At 34.6% G+C, this 21954-nt stretch overlaps 1 protein-coding gene across 1 annotated transcript; it reads right to left on the bottom strand.

The window, feature by feature from the left end:
- Nucleotides 1–667: 667 nt before the first annotated feature.
- On the bottom strand, nt 668–5323 carry LOC132550378 (uncharacterized). The gene is made up of 3 exons (XM_060214437.1): nt 5050–5323; nt 1173–1912; nt 668–977 (listed from the first exon to the last, which is right to left on the bottom strand). The coding sequence occupies exons 1-2, from the start codon at nt 5269–5271 to the stop codon at nt 1487–1489; spliced, it is 648 nt and encodes a 215-aa protein (XP_060070420.1). The 5' UTR covers nt 5272–5323; the 3' UTR covers nt 668–977; nt 1173–1486.
- Between the last annotated feature and the right edge of the window lie 16631 nt (nt 5324–21954).

Genomic DNA, 21954 nt, shown 5'->3' with positions numbered 1-21954 from the left:
CTAGTCCAGGGGAGCCAAATATGTCATCGAGGTTAACGTTTAAAGGTCAACTACCTGTGTGATATCTAGTATAGATTCATTACTACATACACATATTGCTAAACAAAGCACTATATGATACATGTAAGATTTTATAACAGATCTTAAAACTAACATTCAAACAACTTATTTCAAAACTGTCTAGTATTAAAAACTAAAATCCTGCTCAGCGTTGACGCATCAATTTTGCGGATTTTTCGAGTTTGGCAAAATAAGAAATGAAGTAAATCTGGTTTTGTGAACAGAAAAAAAATGCATCGTACATGGTGATTGGTTTAACTTGGAACTAAATTCCTTAATATGTGTAAAGTCACCATGTATCGTAATATAGATATATACACGTGACATTGTACACAATTATATCATATGTTATGTGCCCTAAGTGCAAACTGACACACCAATGTATTGTTTAATGGAAGTTGTGTTTTAAGGAACCATTATCGTGTATCTTTTTACAAATATTAACATAATTTACTTACATTATTTGTAGTAAAAACAATTAAGACAAAATGTAAAGTTATTTATAGTTTATTTCAATAAATAAAAATGTCATCGGCTTGTAACATAACAAAGACTAGTGTAATTTATCATAATTTAACAAGAACACATTTTCAAATCCATGTCTCAAATAATATTGCTAAGAATCTTTCCATGAAAGCCATTGTCATTGATTACATATTAAATGTATAGCACCGTAGTTTATGTAAATTGTCTTTTACAAAATGTTGTGAAGTCCACAGACAATGTTACTGTCACAATAAGTGGTCCGAAGAAATCGTAACCATGCTTCTGGAAGAGTCATTTTTGATCAGTTGCTTGGAATGGAGATCTAAACGTATCGTTATCATTGGTTGATTGGTATGCCATTGTAAAAGCGCCATTTCCATTGGACGATCGTCACAGCTAGATGACCAATCAGAAAGATGTTAACTTCATAACTGCAAATACAAAAAGAGAAGTATTGTTAGAAATGATTATGAGATCAGATGAAGTTACTTTTTTTCTGGAACACATTTATTTATCAATTTATTTATTTGTTTATTTATTTATTTAAGCACTAATTTAATCATTGTTACAATTCTAACATGAATTAAAGAATCCGTGTAGACAGGTTTGATGAAATCAATATGTACCTCATTACTCTTTGAGAAGAACACCGTCGTCTGGGTGACGTACGTCCGGTCAGGCGATATTTGTGTTAAATTGATTCAAGTTGTTGTTCTGCTAAATGTGTAACATTTAGTTTTTCAAGACTATCATGTTCTTCGTCTTTAATCTTTGTGTACTTTGGATTTCAGCGATACATTATGAATCACAATGTTTGTCTATTGATAGCACTTTCGTCGTTGCGGTACCGTCCCAATATTGCGTCGTGTCCGATATCGTGTATGTCGGTCAAGGCCAGAAACGGAAGTACCCGAGGTTTGTCTAGCATTATGACCTTGACCTATATCGTGACTTCTATATCTGTCTGGTAACAGTCCGACTCGTCATAGCCGGAGTCTATAGAACTCTGTGCACCGTGAATAATCTGAGGCTTTTTCACATCCGCTTGAGATTCACTGGAACAACCGTCCTTCACTCGTAAACATTCCATCCCGCGCACTCTGCTGGTGAGATTGGTGTTGCGTTTGCCATTGTCACTGACAGTCAAGCATGTGTATTTCATGTTGGATGGTTTATGTAGCTCTTCATCTGAATCATATAAGTCCATATCAGAAAAGGAATCACGACTTCCTTCCAAATCCTCATTACTTTGACAAAGAGATTCCTTACTAACGCCATATAGTCGCCTCGACTTGATATCCTCTATTGTCTCGTTCAAGGTCAGCAGCTGTTTCATCAAGGACAAATCCTGGTCCATAAGAGAAGCCTGGAAATAAAGAATTCATTTTATAATTTCTTGTTATTTATTTCTGAGTCACTTCAGTGTTTGTATCATTTAAGAAAGAAATATTACGTGACAATGTAATTACCACCAATTTGACTACAGTATTAAAAGTTCATTACCAAAGGTCAGTCTCGTTCCCATACGACAACATTTGAAATAGAATAGGATGGGAACGAGGATGAGTAATCAGATGATGGCCACCCCCTACTTCGCTTTTAGTACTTAATGACACAGACTAACAGAATCAGCGAAAAGACTGATGCCGCATTGATAGAAGATGGATCTACCATGATTCGGCAAAATAAACAAGATTTTAATGACTTTAGCCTCCTACAGTAAGTCGTATAAAGCATTATCGTCGTAAGCATAAAACTCATTCCATCTGCGCGGTATTTAAACTCGAATCTGTTGTGATTCGTCTAGAATAAACAACAATATGTCTGTGTATACCTCCCACCTATATAGAGGTTTAATCTCATTATACTTGTTCACTCGAGTTTGAAGATTCTGATAACGAAGGTATACTGTTGACATGGACGGTCTAAACGCATTCCAATGCTCAGACCAAGCGTTGATGGTTTAAAACATGTATTTGTAAGCGATTTTATTGGCGTAATCTACATAATATTTCAATCACGCTAACACAACCTGTGGTTTGGAGGGCCCCCTGCTAAGAAGCAACAAATGAATTATTGTATACACAGTGAGCCTTATCAAAGTAAAGAATCCCAAGTGCTCGTGTTATATCTCGGAAGTGGGTTTGTTTAGTGTGATAACTACTGCAATAGGATAATACAATAAGTCTTTCAGTAGAGTTCTCTCGCCAACACCACAGGACTAGATTTTTCATATAAATGTAGTCAAGTTCGTTTTGTTTTGTTTTAATTGCAAACAATTGAATTCGCGTTTCAAATAATCAAGAATTTTAATGTTGTTCACGTGACTGGATAAGCATTCAAGGTATTACCTTTATGACCTTGCACCGGGAAAGACAAATCACGGAATTCAAGATTTAAAATAGCCCCGAAAGTGATAATAAAACTTTATATCTAAACTTGGGAGGAAGTTTTTATGGTGTCCACCTGTGGCTCGCGTGATGTGGGTATCGGGAAGCGACAGGTATACCGTAGAGCGTCACACTGACAATAATAGATACCCGTCCTATCGTATGTCACAAGATGCAACATGGCATAAAATTGAATCAGCTTTATTTCTTTACGTAGAAGATAATTTGACGTGACGGGATGGAGGTTTTCACACCAGTCTGAAAAGCCATGCAAAGAATTTCCCAATTTATTTTCAAGTGAATCTAAATGCAAATAGCGTGACTTTAGAACAAGGCCACCTGCCAACCAATAGGATGTACACCATATCCTGTATATATATCCAATATATCCTAAAATCGGTCGGGTAGACAAAATCGAGAACATCTGTTTGCAACTAAAGATAGATTAAAGAGATGGAATATTTGTTAGCGCTCACGCGTGCAAGATTAAAACATTAGTGTCCGTGCTATAGAATATCATCTAATCTCAAAAAATCACCACGAAACAGGCAATGACATGAACACCTGCTTGACCAGTGGGACAAGCATTGCACACCTGGACATTTGCATGAAATCGCAATCAGACCTCAGACAGGTAACAAGACAACCCAGGCATTATCTGATTGTCTCATCTCCATAACATCGTCAGGTTGTCGCGGTGGCTATATCACCTGTAGCGGTATAGGTCCACGTAATTATATAATATCCTAGATAGAAGTTTGGATTAATTATCGGCCAGCGCCTTGCGGACTTAGGACAAGTAGCCGAGGGAAATGTACGACATATTGTTCTTCCTACCAAAGTCGTAAAGCTTACTTTCGACAGGGAAATGTGGATTTAATCCCATCGTTAGTGTCGAGGCTATTAAGACCGCACTTGTTTATGATTATTGTTACATGTTTACTAATAATAGGTCTAACTTTTAATGTGTTTGTGTACAGGAATGTGAAATAACACACAAATCTCGTCTCGACAGGTTTTAAGACCTAGTTTCTACAGAGTTGACTGTTAACCGTTAATGTCCATACCATTTAAACCAAAACTAATATTTACCAAACTTAGACTAGAATTAAAACGTCACACACCAAGAAGAACAAACAAAACAAATAACTATATATACCAAATCGATTCAAAGACTTGCTAAATTGATATTTCGCCAAAAACGTGCATTTTTTTCTCGTTACCTGCATACAGAAACGGATTATGACTATACTGTATTGGTCAAACGAGACCTTTTGATAACAGATTGTGAAGGAAGTTTGAGTTTTTGTTATTTGAGTAATAGGACAGATGTTGTTTACAATATCTACACGTATTAACCCTCAGCTTTGATCAAGTTTGATTTTCAGTGAAATATTTTATCAGTAAATCACTATAACAAGATAGGAACATATACGTCATTTTGACGGCAGGTCTCAAAAAATTTATTTCAATCCTGCTCATTATCAACCAGGTCATGTGCTGAACGTACTTAGTGTATGTTTCAGTGGCACTGTTAGAGGCAGATGTTTAACATGAGTTAAGGATCAAATGAAAAAAATATCGGTATAGCTATTTTGGGAAACTCATTTTTGTAACATAATATCTAAATTTAAATAGACGATTGTTAGTTATGTGTTCGTAAATAGATATTTATCATCAAATATACAGGTATTCCCGTCTTTGATTTGATATCGTACAAAGGCTCGACGAGAACACAACACACTTCAGACAGATATAATATTTCAAAGATCTAAATATAATGATGTTTATACACGACCAGTAAAACGACAGATAATCGTGTGACATCTGTATTCAATATAACATCACAAATAAATCTGGTCTATATTATAAGATCAAATTTAAACCGAGATTTTAATCTTTTTTTTTTCTAAATTCAGATATAAAAATGTTTTTTGTATCAAAGAACTTTTTCACCGATTGAATTTGAAGAATCAATGGGTACAAATCTCATTAATAACGAGGAAAATTTTGTTTCTTAAAATTAAACGACTCTTTTAACATAAGTACAGACCTTAAGCAGTGTTAGTACTTGAAAAAAACGGATGAATATGATATTATATAAAATGCTCACCATTTCTCGCCTGAGTTTGTCCATCGCAGACTCTATGGGCGACGACGGTTGCTGTGACTGTGGTCTCCGTTGTTTCATGGCACGATCTGATTTTGTTCTGATTTGATCTTTCAGAACTTCTGTTGCTTTCACTCGCTTGATATAAAACTCCCTACACGCATTGGAGAATTCTATAGAAGCTGTATATTTGTCCGAACTGGACATGGCCACGGATCCTTCCATGACTGTTATGTCCGAAGTTTGATTCAAACTGTCCAGAAAAAAGCACTGTCACCACGTTAAAGTCCCAACAATTGAAATTGATGAGTCACAGATATCTATCAGAGATATATCAACAACTTATATCCAAAGGCAAGTGTTGGAGATTCCCAACTAAGATTGTCCTACTCTGTTAATAGGAAACTGTTCACGGTTGAGCAACTTCTCTTTGAAAAGGTAGACCAGCACTCTGTTGGACTGCTAAAATGTATCTGAGGCCTTTCTATACTCTGTCCTTCTTATATACCGTGTGTATATACACGGTAACACTTACACATCGTATATATATACGGACAGGGAATGTCACCTATGCTATAAATGAATATTGACCCCGTGACAAAACGACGATCGCTGATTGGTTGAAATAGTTTTACTTGAACGTAACGTTAAGTATGCGTTAAGTGTCAAACTGTACATAGTATTTAGCACTAGTTTGGTTGAATTTGCCTTTAGCCTGTATAACATACCGGACATTTTGCCTTTGTAATATAAACTATCTTTAATTAACAGGTACAATACAGGTGTGTTGGACATAGACACCAGTGAAAAAAGTCACTCAACTTTAATTGTATATCAATGTAGTGTCAAAGCTTTGAAGTTTCTGTGAACAAACGCCAAACTTTGATGTAGAATCTACTTGATTTAAATATTCTCTGTAAAAGTAACCGAAATTCTTACTTTAAAAATCAAAGGATTAGGTAATTTACATACATATTGTATACACAAATGTTACATGATATCCGTAGCATTTTCATTCTGAAAAGCATAAAACACCATGAAATGGTTACTAGGAGACAGAAAAAAGTGGACATTTTACCACATGCACGAGAACATAATTTTCTGTAACAATATGTTTACAATATAGTTTAAACGTACAGAAAGTCGATGAAGTTATTTGCAACTTCAGGTAAAAAGTGTACCATGAATATAAAAAGCCATTTTAGAGACCAATGCTTTAGCAATAAAATTTAGACGCTATGTTACATGAATCATATTTAGATACAAAATATAGATGTTTGTCTGTTTTATCTAAAAAAAAAAAGAAAAGATATTAGAAATATTTGGAATTGCATTTATCATTCCTATCGTTTATCTCTGATCTTTATGCTGACTTTTAAATGTGATTCCGAGATAAACAGAATACAGAACAGACAGCAGACAGTGTCAGAATCTGTATAATTGTTATGTCACTTAATATCGTACAAACTTTAAACAGTGCGTCTTATATCGTGGTCTTATCGTGTGAAGTGTCCCCACTTAGCTCTCACACCGATATCATCAGAGACACATCCGATATAACATTGCCGAGATATTTATAAAGTTTATTACTACCATTTCCTGTAACGGGGTATGATTCGTGATTTACGGTTCCGTTTTCACGCGCCATCGATATGCATCCTATTATTCGTGTGCAAGTCGTGCATGACAAACGACAGAGCGTAGCCGAGATGAAATCCAAAAATGTATTGGACATTTGAATATTTCATGAGAGATGTTGAATTGATTGACAGTAATTTCTAACAATTCACAACTCAGGTAGTGCATGCACGTATGATACATTGATTTTCTCCCAAGACATCTACATACGAGTCAACGAGGCTCTCTTCTTGACAAAAAAAAAAAAAAAAAAATGCGGACTTCAATTTTCTGACTTGGAGACTTTTTAAACGGTGAAGATCTATATATCTTAATCCCGATGTCGGTAGTATCACACATTACACAAATAACACATCTTAATAAAGCATTATTTACAACATTGGTCAAATTAATAGAATCCGACTTATTCAAAACTATTTATAATTTCTATCCCTTAAATACACAGTCATCAACTGATGTGAAAACTTGTAGAATGAGACTAAGATTGTCATTTCAACAGGAACTGAATTTATTTGTCAATGATTGACAGTTGTGAAGATAATTAATCGTTTTTCAATTTATCCGATGTTTCTATTTATATTGCGTGACTTGCTTTTTTCACAGAAATATATACATGTACCAAATTAAAATGTTACTATAAGTGTATTAGTTGAAATATAAAATAACAATGAAAACTTCATGTTTAGAATTACATATGTATATAATAAAAAATTAGTCTGGCAGGTTTGCTTTAATGTTCATAATTGATTAATCTGGATCAATTTGAACTAATTGTTAATGCCATATTTTTCTGAAATAAATTGAAAAGTATTTAAACCCAAAGACTGCATGGCTGACGAGCATATATATATATATATTCGTATATAGTACTCCATGTTTTGACACCAGTGATGAAACAGAAAACATATCTGCAGATAAAGTTAAGTTAGCTTGAAATGAAACCTTCAATGATTTTCACTGCGTACAAAAGAATGGTTGTAAGTTGGAGAGAGATTATTTGTATAGACTCATGTGTTATTTAGTTCTAAAAGCATTTGTAAAATTGGAGATCGTTAAGTATCATTATCTCAGTGTAAGTGTACCTTTAATACAAAGCAGGTGATATTTATCACAAGTCGGTCTTAACATCATAACAGTTTATATACGGAAGTTAGTGTTGAAAAATAGGATACAAGTGTTAAAATACCTGCATACGATACCAATTTAGACATATTTTTTGAAATGTCAAATTATACAAAATGTACAGACAGTGTCATAAGTATATAATTAGTCGTCCCGATTTTTGTATCGCCTCTCAATATGAATGGGTGTTACGCATAACCACAAACACGTATGTAATACTAACAGCATATTCTCATGTCTGGGACAATTACACGAGCATTCTGCCAACAATTCGGCCGACTCAAGTCTATACCACTAATTCAGCAGGTCCCTTGTGTTTGTGACGTGTCAGATTAATGGTTAGAGCAATATGAATGAATCATGAATGCACCCTGTTGAAAACCGTGTGAATTTCCGATAAATCCTTAAACAATTGATTTCTTGTGTCATGTGCCTAATAATAGCTTCCATTCAATATGGAATAAAAACAACATAATTAAAAATATAGTAAGCTCGTGCGAGTATTATTGATAATCGTTGAAGCGAGAAAAGTAACTGTGCCTCTTGTTTTTGTATAGGTATTGTTGTCAGGACGCACCTTTCTATCACATATACTTTCTACTTATGTGTATTTTTTTCCTGATCAGACAAATTTGGAGTATAATATTAATGTCCAACTATTAAGTACATTTGTGTATGAATCACAGATAGACTTGGAGGTGACATACAGGCCCTTTGTACAGGTTCAATGACCTAGGAAGTGTTACAATAGTGACCTTTGTATATACATTATTGGACAAAGGTTGGCAAAAAGAAATCAATGTCCCCATTTTGGACCGACTGTTGAGTATACTGTGAAGTACAGACAAAGGTTACTATCTTCTCATTGTTTCAATAGATATGAAAAACATAACAATGTACCGATACATCTACCCCTCCCCCCTTCCCCAGTACATCATCGGGAACTATTAATAAAACTTTAACCCCTAGAAATCAATTATCAATCTCTGTCATTCGCCTACACGGACATTTATATTGAATCTACAACATTCAGACGCCCCTTCCTCATTCTTTTCCCTGTCATAGCGGTTTATCGAGATACAAACATGTAGGAAATTTCCAATCATTCCGATCCACCGTTGGTGGGAAGTTAATACTTGTCAAGTGACGTCATTTTTTATATTTCTTTTTCTTTTAATGAATACAAGATATACATGTAAGTTAACAATATCTAATAGACTGAAGGTATATATCAGCTTAATTTCTGTGATTTGTTTTTATAAGTCGGTTAGTTGTAGAAACAAAGAAACGCGATAAACCTGTACAGTTTTTACCGAGTTTGTCCATCAAACTAATATTTGTAGAGGTATACTGGGATAATTGCTGATGTTATTACCCAAAATCTCTCTGTTGTTTATTTATTTACTTAAAATCCGGTTATACTACTTAAACGATTTACCATAACTACCAAATATTGTTTTAGTATGTACACAGCTTTTCATTCAAATCGACAGTAACAGTTTGATACGAAAGGTAAACACATTTTTATAGCTCATGGGATTATCGTATTTGTTGTGTTATTTTACTATGTATAAAACAGGACGCCATATTACCGGTCTATGCTGGTGATGATATCATACTAAATTTACCTTGAGGCAGTGAAAATTTTCATTGATCATCTTTCCATATGTTACCTATATCATGAGTCACATAACGACATCCTGTTACAGCTAGTAATACTACTTCAAGATGTATCGACATGATCATACAACCACACAATGTACTTTAAATATCATTCTCACACCCCTCCATCGTCCACCCATCAGTCACAAACAGAAACTTACACAGGCTTTATACGGCCGATGTGATTTGATCTTGCTTATCGATGCTAACAGCCAACTTAAATTTTCTTTCAAATCCCATATATCTCCTTCCTTAATTTCGCATTCCTCCAAATGTATTACTGATAACCCATATCGCTATAAACATCTGATTTATCTTAACATATTCCATATATTTCTGCTCTTTGGTGTGGCCACACCAGCCAGCTAACCCTACAACAAAAATGGGATCTTTAATTTTCCTTTCCTTTATGGTTACATACCATTTGCCACTGATTCGCTATCCCAGGGTCTTCAGACGGATAGGCTGCTGAACAGATCGTTCGCAATCGTCGCCAAGTTGATGCCAAACTATGCATTCGACATTTTACACCATGGCAGGTACTATATTGGACTAAAGAAACACTTACCCCTCCGGAGCAAAAGGTTGCGTAATATTTTCTATATCGCCATCGTTTTCGGTTTTTTTTTCTTCTAGATCTATGTTTAAGTTTTAATATTGTTTTTACTCATTTAAGCTAGTTTTATACAGGTTTTCCGAGTTTGCCTTGTATCTTAAGCTTCTCCCCACATCCAGACCCAGACTTTGATATAGTGCCGATCATACAAAATTTACATGTTTCACACACATACTGTAACTAAACTGTATAAAATAATGCTGGTCACTTTCATATCTAAATAGCAAGCTGTAAAATACAAGCACATTATGATAAATCTAAAACTTGCCCAGATAAACAAACTATGACCATTTTTTGTCATAAGCCAAGGAATCTACAGTACCCACTACGCGTAAGAACCCTGTGGATAACTGTTAAACTTTATAAATTAATCATTGGTTTGTGTTCATTCGAATGTACCAGTAAATTGTCTCCAGGTTGATTCATATGATTCACTCTTTTCTTTCTAAACGGACATGTCAGATAAATTCTGACTAATTCTGGGTGATCATTATGAAATGATTACATTTCAAATAAAAATGCCAACAATTGCAGTCTTCTTCACCAAAAATGCGTCATAACATTTCTTTATGATTGATGTATTTACAAATGTCAAGTGAAATAAACTGAAGTATTACAACGTATCGAAACATTACCATATTGATACGGTATCGATTGTAGATTGTTGATGATATTCAACAAAATCGATCAAATATTGATTGACATACCATTTTCTTATACAGGTCACTTTTCAGTCAAATTTGAAATTTTAACCGTTTTTATGAGGTTTTAAGATCCAAAACATGAAAGTTTTGATACTAGACAGGAGAAAATATTACAATTTCAACTAATTTTTTATGTTGACTTTTTTTTTTCAAGTTGCATACAGTGTAAATTAACCTTGCATTATATCAATACAATTTTTCTTTGTAAGCTATACATTAGAAACTGCCTTTGTTATAAAAATTCCAAGAATTTTGAAGTGTATCTTTATATAGTATCGTGTTGTGGACATTTTTCATTCGCCTATCTATAAAATTTATCTATGGACGGGAAATTCCTATCTACCTGTATTATTACACCATATGTCATCGCTGCGACGATGACTCATTACCCGGTGGTATTATCCCACCCTGTGATCCGGTTTAACGATAACCCTTAATTAGTGTACACTCGCTAAGATTTATCATAGATAGGGGCCGTAACTCCAGACACGTGGGTTTGCACTTAAATATTTATCTTCACCTGTTTGTTTATGAGTAATAACGTTTGTTTACTCCTAGATAGAACTTTATCATTAATACGCGCCCGTGTTTTTGTTGATTATGAAATCGTATCATAATGTTCATCATACGATGAAGATCAATTTCTGTTTTGATGATGAAATATTGACTAAGGGAACAAAATTTGATAAGTTGAATTTTGATATAGAAGTATATGAAGTTGCTTTCTATTTTACGACAGACCTCGGTTTAATTTACTACCTAAGATAAGGTTATAAATCTATGTCTATAGAAAATTAACGTGTGTCATAATCTCCTTTACATATTGAACCTGTATAAAAGATGACATGCACGTAAGAAAAGGAATATTGAAGATGCTTTGTGATAGCCATTGTTAACTTAGGTCTCACTCAAACAATCCGTCTTATTTATTCGCTATACTCTTTTTCTGTCGTCAGTAAAGTTCAACCTTTGGTTGTGTCGATTTTTGCCCCTTTTCCCATTTTACATATCCATCTTCCCTTCCTGTCAACTCTCTTTTTTCTCCATTGTACTGTTGACTCCATCCTTTACCATGACTTTTTTCTTCCCTTCAGTCTCTCACTCTTTCTCTCTCCCTCACCCCTTTCATTTTTCCCTACCACTGTTCCGAGTAACACTTTTGAAACCATTATTATCACAGGTTGATGTAAAACTCTCATTTAAACCCCATAACACTTCAATTTATCACTCATATCTACGATAATTTTGTTGCTTTATCAACATTCACTAAATATTGGTCCATACTTTGAAGTCAATTGGTTTAAATGGACATCTATAACTACTGTAAATTACATACCAGAATATTCACCTCAATTATAGACACATGTTCGTAAATAATCTAAACTTTATACATGTGAATCATAATTGACCTTGACTTCTTGTCAACATATTTATATCGTCAAAATTTACAAACATTTGGCTCCAGTGTGTATTTCCTGTTTTACCTTGACAAACACAAAGAAAAATATCTTTAGACATTATGATATCACAGACGAAATGAATGCGGTGACTTCAGAACTTTGATGGGCACATTTAATACGTAATTTATTACATAATTTAAAATCAACCCAACGGTAATGAGATCATAAATCTCCGTTAGATATGAAGGATGATATCTTACACATGATACAATAATAACCAAAAAATATTAATAAATCTACTTGTTGAATAATAAGATGTAGGTTTGTTAACGGTAATTTAATCAAAGAGGTAGGAAAACAAATACTTTTGCGTCTCAGAATGTAAACTACGTGTGTTTCGCAATAATTATCATATTTCGATATTTAAATGGCTATCTATACAAACGAAATCATGCCATTCAGCGGTGGTGAAAAAGTGTACCGGAAGTGTATTGATGTAACGTCACCACATGTGGCACCGCCAAGTTATATATAACCTCTGGTATCCCGTTTATTAAGCATTAACGTATCTGTTACAAATACCTCACATGACTAGGACCATGCTAATATTAATTCTAAAACGTTAAAACAAAATCTGAGGCATAGTGTTGTTTGCTATCTCTTAAATTAAAAAAAATGGATGCATTTTACATGAAATTAGTAATATAAGAAGACATTTTGGATAAACTGCCACGAAATCTTCAGGTATAAAGACCGATAGCAATGTGGATCTCTATTTTCCGTTCTGGAATATATCTCATTATAAAAGGATGCAATTTATCAACTATGAACTGTCCATTTTACCCAAGGGTCTAGAAACTGATATTTTTGGAAAGGAAACGTTTAAATTTCGATTGATAATTGAAACATTAAAAGCTCTTCATCAGGTCATAAAATACAATATATATATTGATTTAGTATAAGTATCTAGACATATTTTTTTATATTTAATCAAATTTCATTTTAGAAGAAAACCTATTGCCCGGAGTTAAGATTTTCCATCGGTCGAAACTAGGCGCCAGTATTTTGACACGATAAATATCGTAGCAAATTCACTACCTATCCACTTTTTCAAACCAATTTTCGTTTTTTTTTCACGCCATCATAATTATTTGATAACTGCGTGTCAATATTTGTGTCATCCATTTTAAAGGTAATCGATTTCAATCGTGATGTCTCTGGTCTATCCGTCAATCAAAAGTCTCATGTACCTGGTACATGTTCGTGTGGTCCAGTTTCACCTCGGGGTTAAAAATAAATCTACCACAGACAGTTTATAATAAAGTATGGTAAGTTTGTGAAAACTGACAGTAGCGAGATTACGCTGATTTTGATGATGTTATCGATGTTATCATCTCGGTTGATTAACCTGCCGTGTCTACATTGTCAAAGCTGTGAAAAAAACATACAAAAAGACCATCAAGGAACGTTGATATCATTAAAAAAAAATAATTTGATATTTTGAAACAATATATGTGTCGTTTTCTGTGGATACAGCTGTCAGATTTCTCGGTACATGTACTATTGTTTACATGTTTATCGTTACTCATTCATCAACTTCATCCTTTCCTGATTTCCTCATCTGTGTATTCAATAAAACTGATATTCACGGATTTCCTCATTCCTATCATTGACGTCATCTCTACATTTCATCTCTTCGTACCTATCATAAAGTTGCTAGTACTGTTTGATATTTTTAGAGTATGATAACTTAATTCCTGTTCTAAATAAAAACAGATTCATTAGCTAACTGCAATCAATAATTATTAGTTAAATAGACTGTACCAAGACTAAAAATAAATTCAGAGAATACATTTACAATACCATAAAAGGAAGCTTTCTAATAGGTATTAAAGCTCGCTCAGCAACTATCACAGGTTAGTCTCTCAAACAGAAAAGGGAACAACACACGTTGTAATAAAAAGTACAATGTAATAAGTTTGATAAATATTAAAGCAAATTAATCTCAATTCAAACGTTCTTCTTACAGCGAAAAATGAACAGATAGTGTGAACAGGATGTACAGGCATTATATATGTCACCATTTCCAGAAATGTTTCTTCATTGAAATGGTTGCGTTTCGTTATTAAAGTGAAACTATTTCTTTATTGAAATGGTTCTGTTTCTTCATTGAAATGGTCCTGATTCTTTATTGAAATGGTCCTGTTTCTTTATTGAAATGGTCCTGTTTCTTTATTGAAATGGTCCTGTTTCTTTATTGAAATGGTTCTGTTTCTTTATTGAAATGGTCCTGTTTCTTTATTGAAATGGTTCTGTTTCTTCATTGACTGTTTAATTGTTAGTGTTTATTCAAACGTTACAAGACAACCACATCGATGGGTCCAATCTGACCGAGTTGAAAAATTTGCGGTATTTGAGCCTAAGGTACATTGAAATGCCTGATACACATAATAGAGGACAGGAAGAACTATCTACATGTGTATCAATCGAGTTAATTTGTGTATCATATTATTTATCTACGTCATATATCAAATTATCAAACCAAATCTCGAATGACCGGATGTGGACAACACTGAGGAGAACTGTAACAATCACGATATCAGATCATTGGTGACAGCCCGGAATTCGTCAGAAATTCCACTCAAACGCGTTATGTAACGAACTCATAGCATACTTCTTCATTTTCTTTTTGATAAAATTTAATTTTAATTGTAGTACATTCTCAATCGGTTTGGACCAGGTACTTGTGGCATAAAATGCATTTCTCTGCACGTTGGACTCTCAGGGTTTTTTTCAATGAAAAATATATCATTTGACCTCAGAATGGTCACATGATAGGGAACAAAAAGAAGAAATTGTATTGATACAATAAAACGCTTCCTTTGAAGTCCGAAGAACAAACAATATTTGTGTAAAGACGCATCCCCCTACCCCGGAACACAGGCAAGTATTGATCTGAGTTGACAAGAAGGAAGTTCAGCTGATTAACTGTTCATTGTGAGATTGTGGTCAACGATCGTAGCTAGTGGTCGGACACCTATCTACGGGTGATAGATGTACAGACAGTTTTATGAATAAATCAACCTTATCCGCCCACCATGTACGGTCTATTTGATCGTCCTTCCGATACTTACTCCTCTGAAGAGGTGATAGACACGTGCTAATGACCTAAAGGACCCACAAGTAGACTGGAAAAAGTCAAACACCAGCTTAACCCCAAAACATGGACATTTTCAACATGCCCGATTTCGTTATATTTAATGCCAAAAAATTACGTGAGAACATTTAAAATGTAAATATGAAAATTCTTCAATATTATTTTATGTTTTATTGACGTGAAAAGTGTCATACTCACGCTTAGAGTCATTTTTTCAGCTGACAATATGGCTAATGAAAGGGGTGACGAAACGACAGCCTGTAGTACTGCTTAATTGTAATCTTCACACCTTTTGTAAGTAGCAACATATTTTCATGGCATCATGTATTGCAATTACACTCATTTAATACCGTGTCATGATGTTATCGAAAGTGTGTCGTATTGTACAAATGATAAAGATAACCAGACCTGCGCTTCACCTGTCGAGATTGATATAACCCCCCTTAGGTCACAAAAGTCGGGTAACTCACATCGGGTGGATGTCACGTCGGTTCAGGCTTGTCAGAGAGAAAATGTCAATGACTGCAAACACCTGCGGAAAGCAGAAGAAGATCGAGTGTCCTCCAGCGACGAATCGCGGACATAATGATCTCCGTAACCCGAGACATGTCTGCAAAATTGGATTCTGGCAATTCTGTTTGTCACCCAGGATTATCTCCCTTGATAATGCTACATGTATTTACAATCACAGTCACTGTAAGTATGCTTTGAAAAAAAGACTGGTCATAGAAAGGACACTGACTTTGATTTCAATATACATGAATAAAAACAACATTGTATCAAATTTTAAAAAAAACAGATACCATATCCCCTTAAGGTAAATACCTTTAATACGAGTACCGAATCAGGAGCCGTGTGTAATTTAAAACTACCACAGACGCCGAAATTATATTCTGTGTTGTATATTTATTATTCGGAAAAGGTCGAAAGTTCGTATAATTTTATCTGATGTCGATTCCCTACATAGGGTCATGTAGCTTCTGAGAATGCTATACTCCAATGACCTATAGGTCTTTTTAAACTTATACCGTTCCTGTCTGTGTTCGGCAAACTGGGAAGAGAAACGGTCGATGTTGACCTTCTGCATGACATTTTACACCAGTTGCCATGAGTAGCATTCGACGGGCCTCCCGAATGTTAATCATTGAAGTAGCTACCAGCTATTAAAATTGAATTTTATATCATACAAAGTTTTATTGGTGTTTTTAACAATCTCTCTCGGCGGCTTGTTAAACTTGGTACATAAGATGGATATAAAATCAAAGTTAGCTTACATTTAGGATTTCAATGAAATGATATAATTAAATGTAAGAATCTTATGTTTTACTTCAAATGTATCAGTGTAACGTTAGCATTTTTATAAGATTTTTTATTTAATACTTTTGTCACAGTCAACTCGTGCTGATCGAATGAGAACAATGCACTCTGTAAAACAATACATTGGTAACAAAATAAATGCATCGATTTTGAAGAAAATATTGACAATGATGTATATACGATGATGGACTCATTATTGGCAGTGATTAAAAATTGATTAACTACATAAGTTTGGTAGATGTTTAACACCTGACAGATCAGCAGATATGTCGTGAGTACTGTGGCATCAGCACAATGTGTCATTCATGAACAGTTGCTGATGATCTTGCAATTTTAAGAAAACGTCGTTATTGTCTGCACAAAATCTACATACATTTAATTTGTTTTATGTCAATTAATAACATTACCTCTACAGTTGAGTCTATCTATTGTTCAGTACACTGTCCTGATTCGTTTTTCAGATGACATGATCACACTACAATCGTCTATACTTTTACTATGTGTAGAACGCTCTTTAAGCGGTTTAACATCTTATTGACGATATCGTAGTCATCATTTATATTTATTTATTCTCTATGACCGTACATCCTAAAATACCTTGCAGGTTACAACATATATCTGACGACATAGCGTTAAACAACCATCCTTATTTCATCACTCTAACTGCTGCCGAAACTGGTCGGGTGGCGCAGTGGTAACGCACTCGCCTTTCACCTAGCCGACCGGGGTTCGATTCCCGGAACGGACGTGAAAAGGTAAGGGGTCACCTGCCATCTGGGTTTTCCCCGGGTACTCCGGTTTCCTCCCACAATAAGATCCCTCGCGCGCTTACATCCGGGCCAACAAGAGTGATTAGCATAAGTTAACATAACTTGTTTCGCAATTGTTGTAAAATAAATAAAGTTTATATCAAACTACAAAAGAGGAATGCTCTAATATTCAATTTAATTACATTAATAAGAGTAGAGAATTAGTTTAGAAATTAAGACCACAGATGTTAATGTGTTTACTCGTCAATTCATACATAACAGACTAAGAAATTTATTAAATTTTTGTTTTATTTTCATTTTTTAATGTTTATTATAATTTTAGGACGTGTTAAATCAAAATCTGAGAACGGAACATTCTGTAGGTGTTCGGCATGATGTACCAACGTGTTTATTCGGTGGATACGCAATGCTTTCAGAAATTATATTCATATTACTATGACTTCAAATGTTTATATGTATGACGTTACGTACAGGTAAACATAGGTACCTTTATGTTACTATGAATGGTGAGGGCATTACGTAGGGAAATCGTGAGACAGATTGTACAATGTTATCGAGGTTCGTATCAGTATTACCACAGACAGCAATGGTTCGAGCTGTCATAAAAACAGGTCAACTTCAAAAGCTTTTTCAAAAACGACTCAAAGAAACTAATTCGAAATAAATGCATGAAAAAGTGTCTAATTGAGCAAAAAGCATTTCATTTGTAAGTGTTGAAACTTAGCGCCAGGTCGGTCTCGAACGACACGCGTTGACCGAAGTTACCTTGTAAGTTAAAGAAAAGGAACAAAAACAACTAACCCCACGCTGAGAATTTATCTGTTTTAAAAATCCATTCTAAACAAAGACGATACCATCCTCTTAGTAGGAGTTGGTAGTAATTTAAGATTTCACGGCAGTTTTGCTTTCAAGAGTAACAGACAGTAAAAAACAGTAAGTAATTTGTCGTTCCGGTCCGGTACCATGTCTTTTGTTAGTTGTCGCCATCCACTATCGCTAGTCGTCTGCAAGGTGTGAATTTGTCATAAAGGACGATCAAGAGATTGATTTTATATCGATAACGATTGAAAAGTACAAAAAATAAAAACATGTTTATTATACGTAACAGGTAACTTGTTAAGAACCCTATTTTAAACATGGGTTACACAACTTAATATCACATTAATGATAACCTCGGCGGCTTCATCAAAAAGGTCAGGGAATTCATTTAATGTGCGAATATCTGTAAATAATTGGTCTGCTTTTGTTAATTATGATAATTGAAAATGTAAAATGACGTAAAGTACATCTACGAGACGTTATTAGTGCTGTATAGATTTTTCTCCTCAGTGCTCTTTAAAGGATAAGTGCCATCTACCTACCGGCTTCCTGGCAGCGCATAATTGTTCATAGTTGTTAGTGGGGGCGCGAAGCTTTTATTTCTTTTAGAAAAAATAAGATCAGAAGGAAAATTATTTCAAAAGATTTAATGATATAGCAAAACCACAAAAAGATGAAAAAAATATTTCATGATTTTCAAGTTCACATGCATGGCATCATATGTGATAATTCGACAGGAGTGATTTGACATTATCCAAGGCCACCAAACAACAACTTAGGGAAAATAGCAACGAGTTTCGGCTCTAGATAGTAAGAAATTTGCACAAAATTATCAACTGACTAGATAAAATGTCTTATTGAATTTCGGCCCTTAAAGGGAACACAAAGAAAACAGTAATACATACGATATACAAAGATTAGCCGGAGAAGAAATATCACGGACATGTACATAGAGGTATTAATTATATAACTACAATACAAGAAAGATGTGCATTGTATGTTTCTTATATGGTCTACTTTCATTGGGATTTTCACAAATTATGTTAGTTGCATTATATACATAAATAGATGATAAAGTCACGCGTTTATTTTATATATAAAGTTAGAAAACCGTTTAAAAATAGAATTATCTGAATTTTTCATCAACCAAAATAAATTTGTCCTCTGTTCAAAACATAGAAACATTTTAGCCTTTCAGGTTACACGTGTGAAACATCTCTTGTCTTTATACAAAATAACAGTAACCAACATTTATAATAATAAGATATACATAAGTTGTTAGAAACCTGATTTCGTATTACAACGTCCAATCGGAGGGTGACAAAGATTAGAAAAAACTGTCTACATCACTACAACTCTGGTTCAGTACTCAATACAACTCTGGTTCAGTACTCACTACAACTCTGGTTCAGTACTCAATACAACTCTGATTCAGTACTTACTACAACTCTGGTTCAGTACTCACTACAACTCTGGTTCAGTACTCACTACAACTCTGGTTCAGTACTCACTACAACTCTGGTTCAGTACTCACTACAACTCTGGTTCAGTACTCACTACAACTCTGGTTCAGTACTCACTACAACTCTGGTTTAGTACTCAATACAACTCTGGTTCAGTACTCACTACAACTCTGGTTCAGTACTCACTACAACTCTGGTTTAGTACTCAATACAACTCTGGTTCAGTACTCACTACAACTCTGGTTCAGTACTCACTACAACTCTGGTTCAGTACTCACTACAACTCTGGTTCAGTACTCAATTCTGTGCCACAACTCTGGTTCAGTATTCACTACAACTCTGTGCCAATACTCATTACAACTCTGGTTCAGTACTCACTACAACTCTGGTTCAGTACTCACTACAACTCTGGTTCAGTACTCAATACAACTCTGGTTCAGTACTCACTCATACTCACTACTACAACTCTGGTTCAGTATTCACTACAACTCTGTGCCAATACTCATTACAACTCTGGTTCAGTACTCACTACAACTCTGGTTCAGTACTCACTACAACTCTGGTTCAGTACTCACTACAACTCTGGTTCAGTACTCACTACAACTCTGGTTCAGTACTCACTACAACTCTGGTTCAGTACTCACTACAACTCTGTGCCAATACTCACTACAACTCTGGTTCAGTACTCACTACAACTCTGTGCCAATACTCATTACAACTCTGGTTCAGTACTCACTACAACTCTGGTTCAGTACTCACTACAACTCTGGTTCAGTACTCACTACAACTCTGGTTCAGTACTCACTACAACTCTGGTTTAGTACTCACTACAACTCTGGTTCAGTACTCACTACAACTCTGGTTTAGTACTCACTACAACTCTGGTTCAGTACTCACTACAACTCTGGTTCAGTACTCACTACAACTCTGTAGGGTTAGGAAACAAAACGGGAAGTGTCAACAAGAATAGAGCTATTGGATGAGTAAACCATTTCCATGTCGCTTAAGCAGAGGACATAAAACATTTATTACACAGAAGACCTATATTACTGGTTCCTCGCTGTATAATGTAATCCTATTGCTATTCGCCATATACACCATTGGTCCAGTATAACCAATGGGATCTGCTTACACTAGCTACATCAAAACATCTCTTGTCGAACTTGTCCAAATAAATTTGAATAAATAAAGGACAAGAAGTCCGATGAAGCGGAAGTGTTGTGATTTAATATGTAGATGTGCAAAAATTATATTCCTGTTATAGATGTGTTCTAATGTATTACGAATATTATGTCATTTAATTAAAACATCAAATGTGCGTGTCCAATTATGTTTTACAACACCACACAGTATGCATGTACATAATTTCATATCGACATAATAAAGAATTTTAAAAAATGAATAAAGTAGAACGAAAATTTTGTGTAGATCCATGAATATACATGCAGTTCAAAAACTTTGATTGTTTCAAATCTTACAAAACGTGCAAATGAAAAAGTAATGTCTAATAAAGAAAGATGATTTTAAAGGTTTGTGACATGGGGATTATATAAAGTAAATGATAAAAATTGATCATTAATCTCCTAGTCAATTCTTCGAACGCATGTGGAAAAGTAAGTGAAAACCCCATTTGGTTTCTACCCGGGTACTCCGGTTTCCTCCCACAGTAAGTCCCCTCGCACGCTTCCATCCGGGACAATAAGAGTGATTAATATAAGTTGGAAAAACTTGTTTCACAATTGTTGTAAAATAAATTAAAGTTTATTTATATAAGAAGTGAGGGGTTACTTGCCCGAACACGTGGGCTTTCTCCGGGTATGCCGGTTTCCTACCACAGTAAGACTCATCGCGCACTTCGTTACGGACAATAAGATAAGCGTGGTTGGATATCTTGTTTCACAATTGTTGTAAAATGTTTGAAGTTCATATTATGATGTAGAAAGGATAACAGTGACGGTACCTACTAGAATATTATGACTACTGTATAGAATATGATGATCTACATAGTGAGAGGTCTGGTCAAATCATCAAATGTTTGACTTGTGATTCACAGCAGTTTTGTTTCTCTACTTGATGTCACTCCACGATTAAGACAAAAGACACGGGAACTGGTTCAAACATCTCAAATTCATTTATATGATATGGAATAATTCTTAATGTTTTTGAATCCTTTTTTTATTGCACCTGTGACATGCACTTACCATCTGCTATTTAACGGATTTGTACTCTAGATTATAAAC

The sequence above is a fragment of the Ylistrum balloti genome, unplaced genomic scaffold (genome assembly GCF_031769215.1).
Source record: "Ylistrum balloti isolate Yb309-2 unplaced genomic scaffold, AGI_CSIRO_Ybal_v1 Utg370120, whole genome shotgun sequence".
In the NCBI taxonomy this organism is placed as follows: domain Eukaryota; kingdom Metazoa; phylum Mollusca; class Bivalvia; order Pectinida; family Pectinidae; genus Ylistrum; species Ylistrum balloti.
Note: the sequence above shows the minus strand (reverse complement) of the source record. Positions and strands in the feature narration are given on the sequence as shown.

What these genes read in the sequence shown, in the direction of transcription:
- LOC132550378 (XM_060214437.1), bottom strand. Translation starts at nt 5,271, where the DNA reads ATGGAAGGATCCGTGGCCATGTCCAGTTCGGACAAATATACAGCTTCT. An exon ending in ACAAACTCAGGCGAGAAATG is followed by an intron (nt 1,913 to 5,049) that starts GTGAGCATTTTA and finishes CTTTATTTCCAG; the next exon opens with GCTTCTCTTATGGACCAGGA.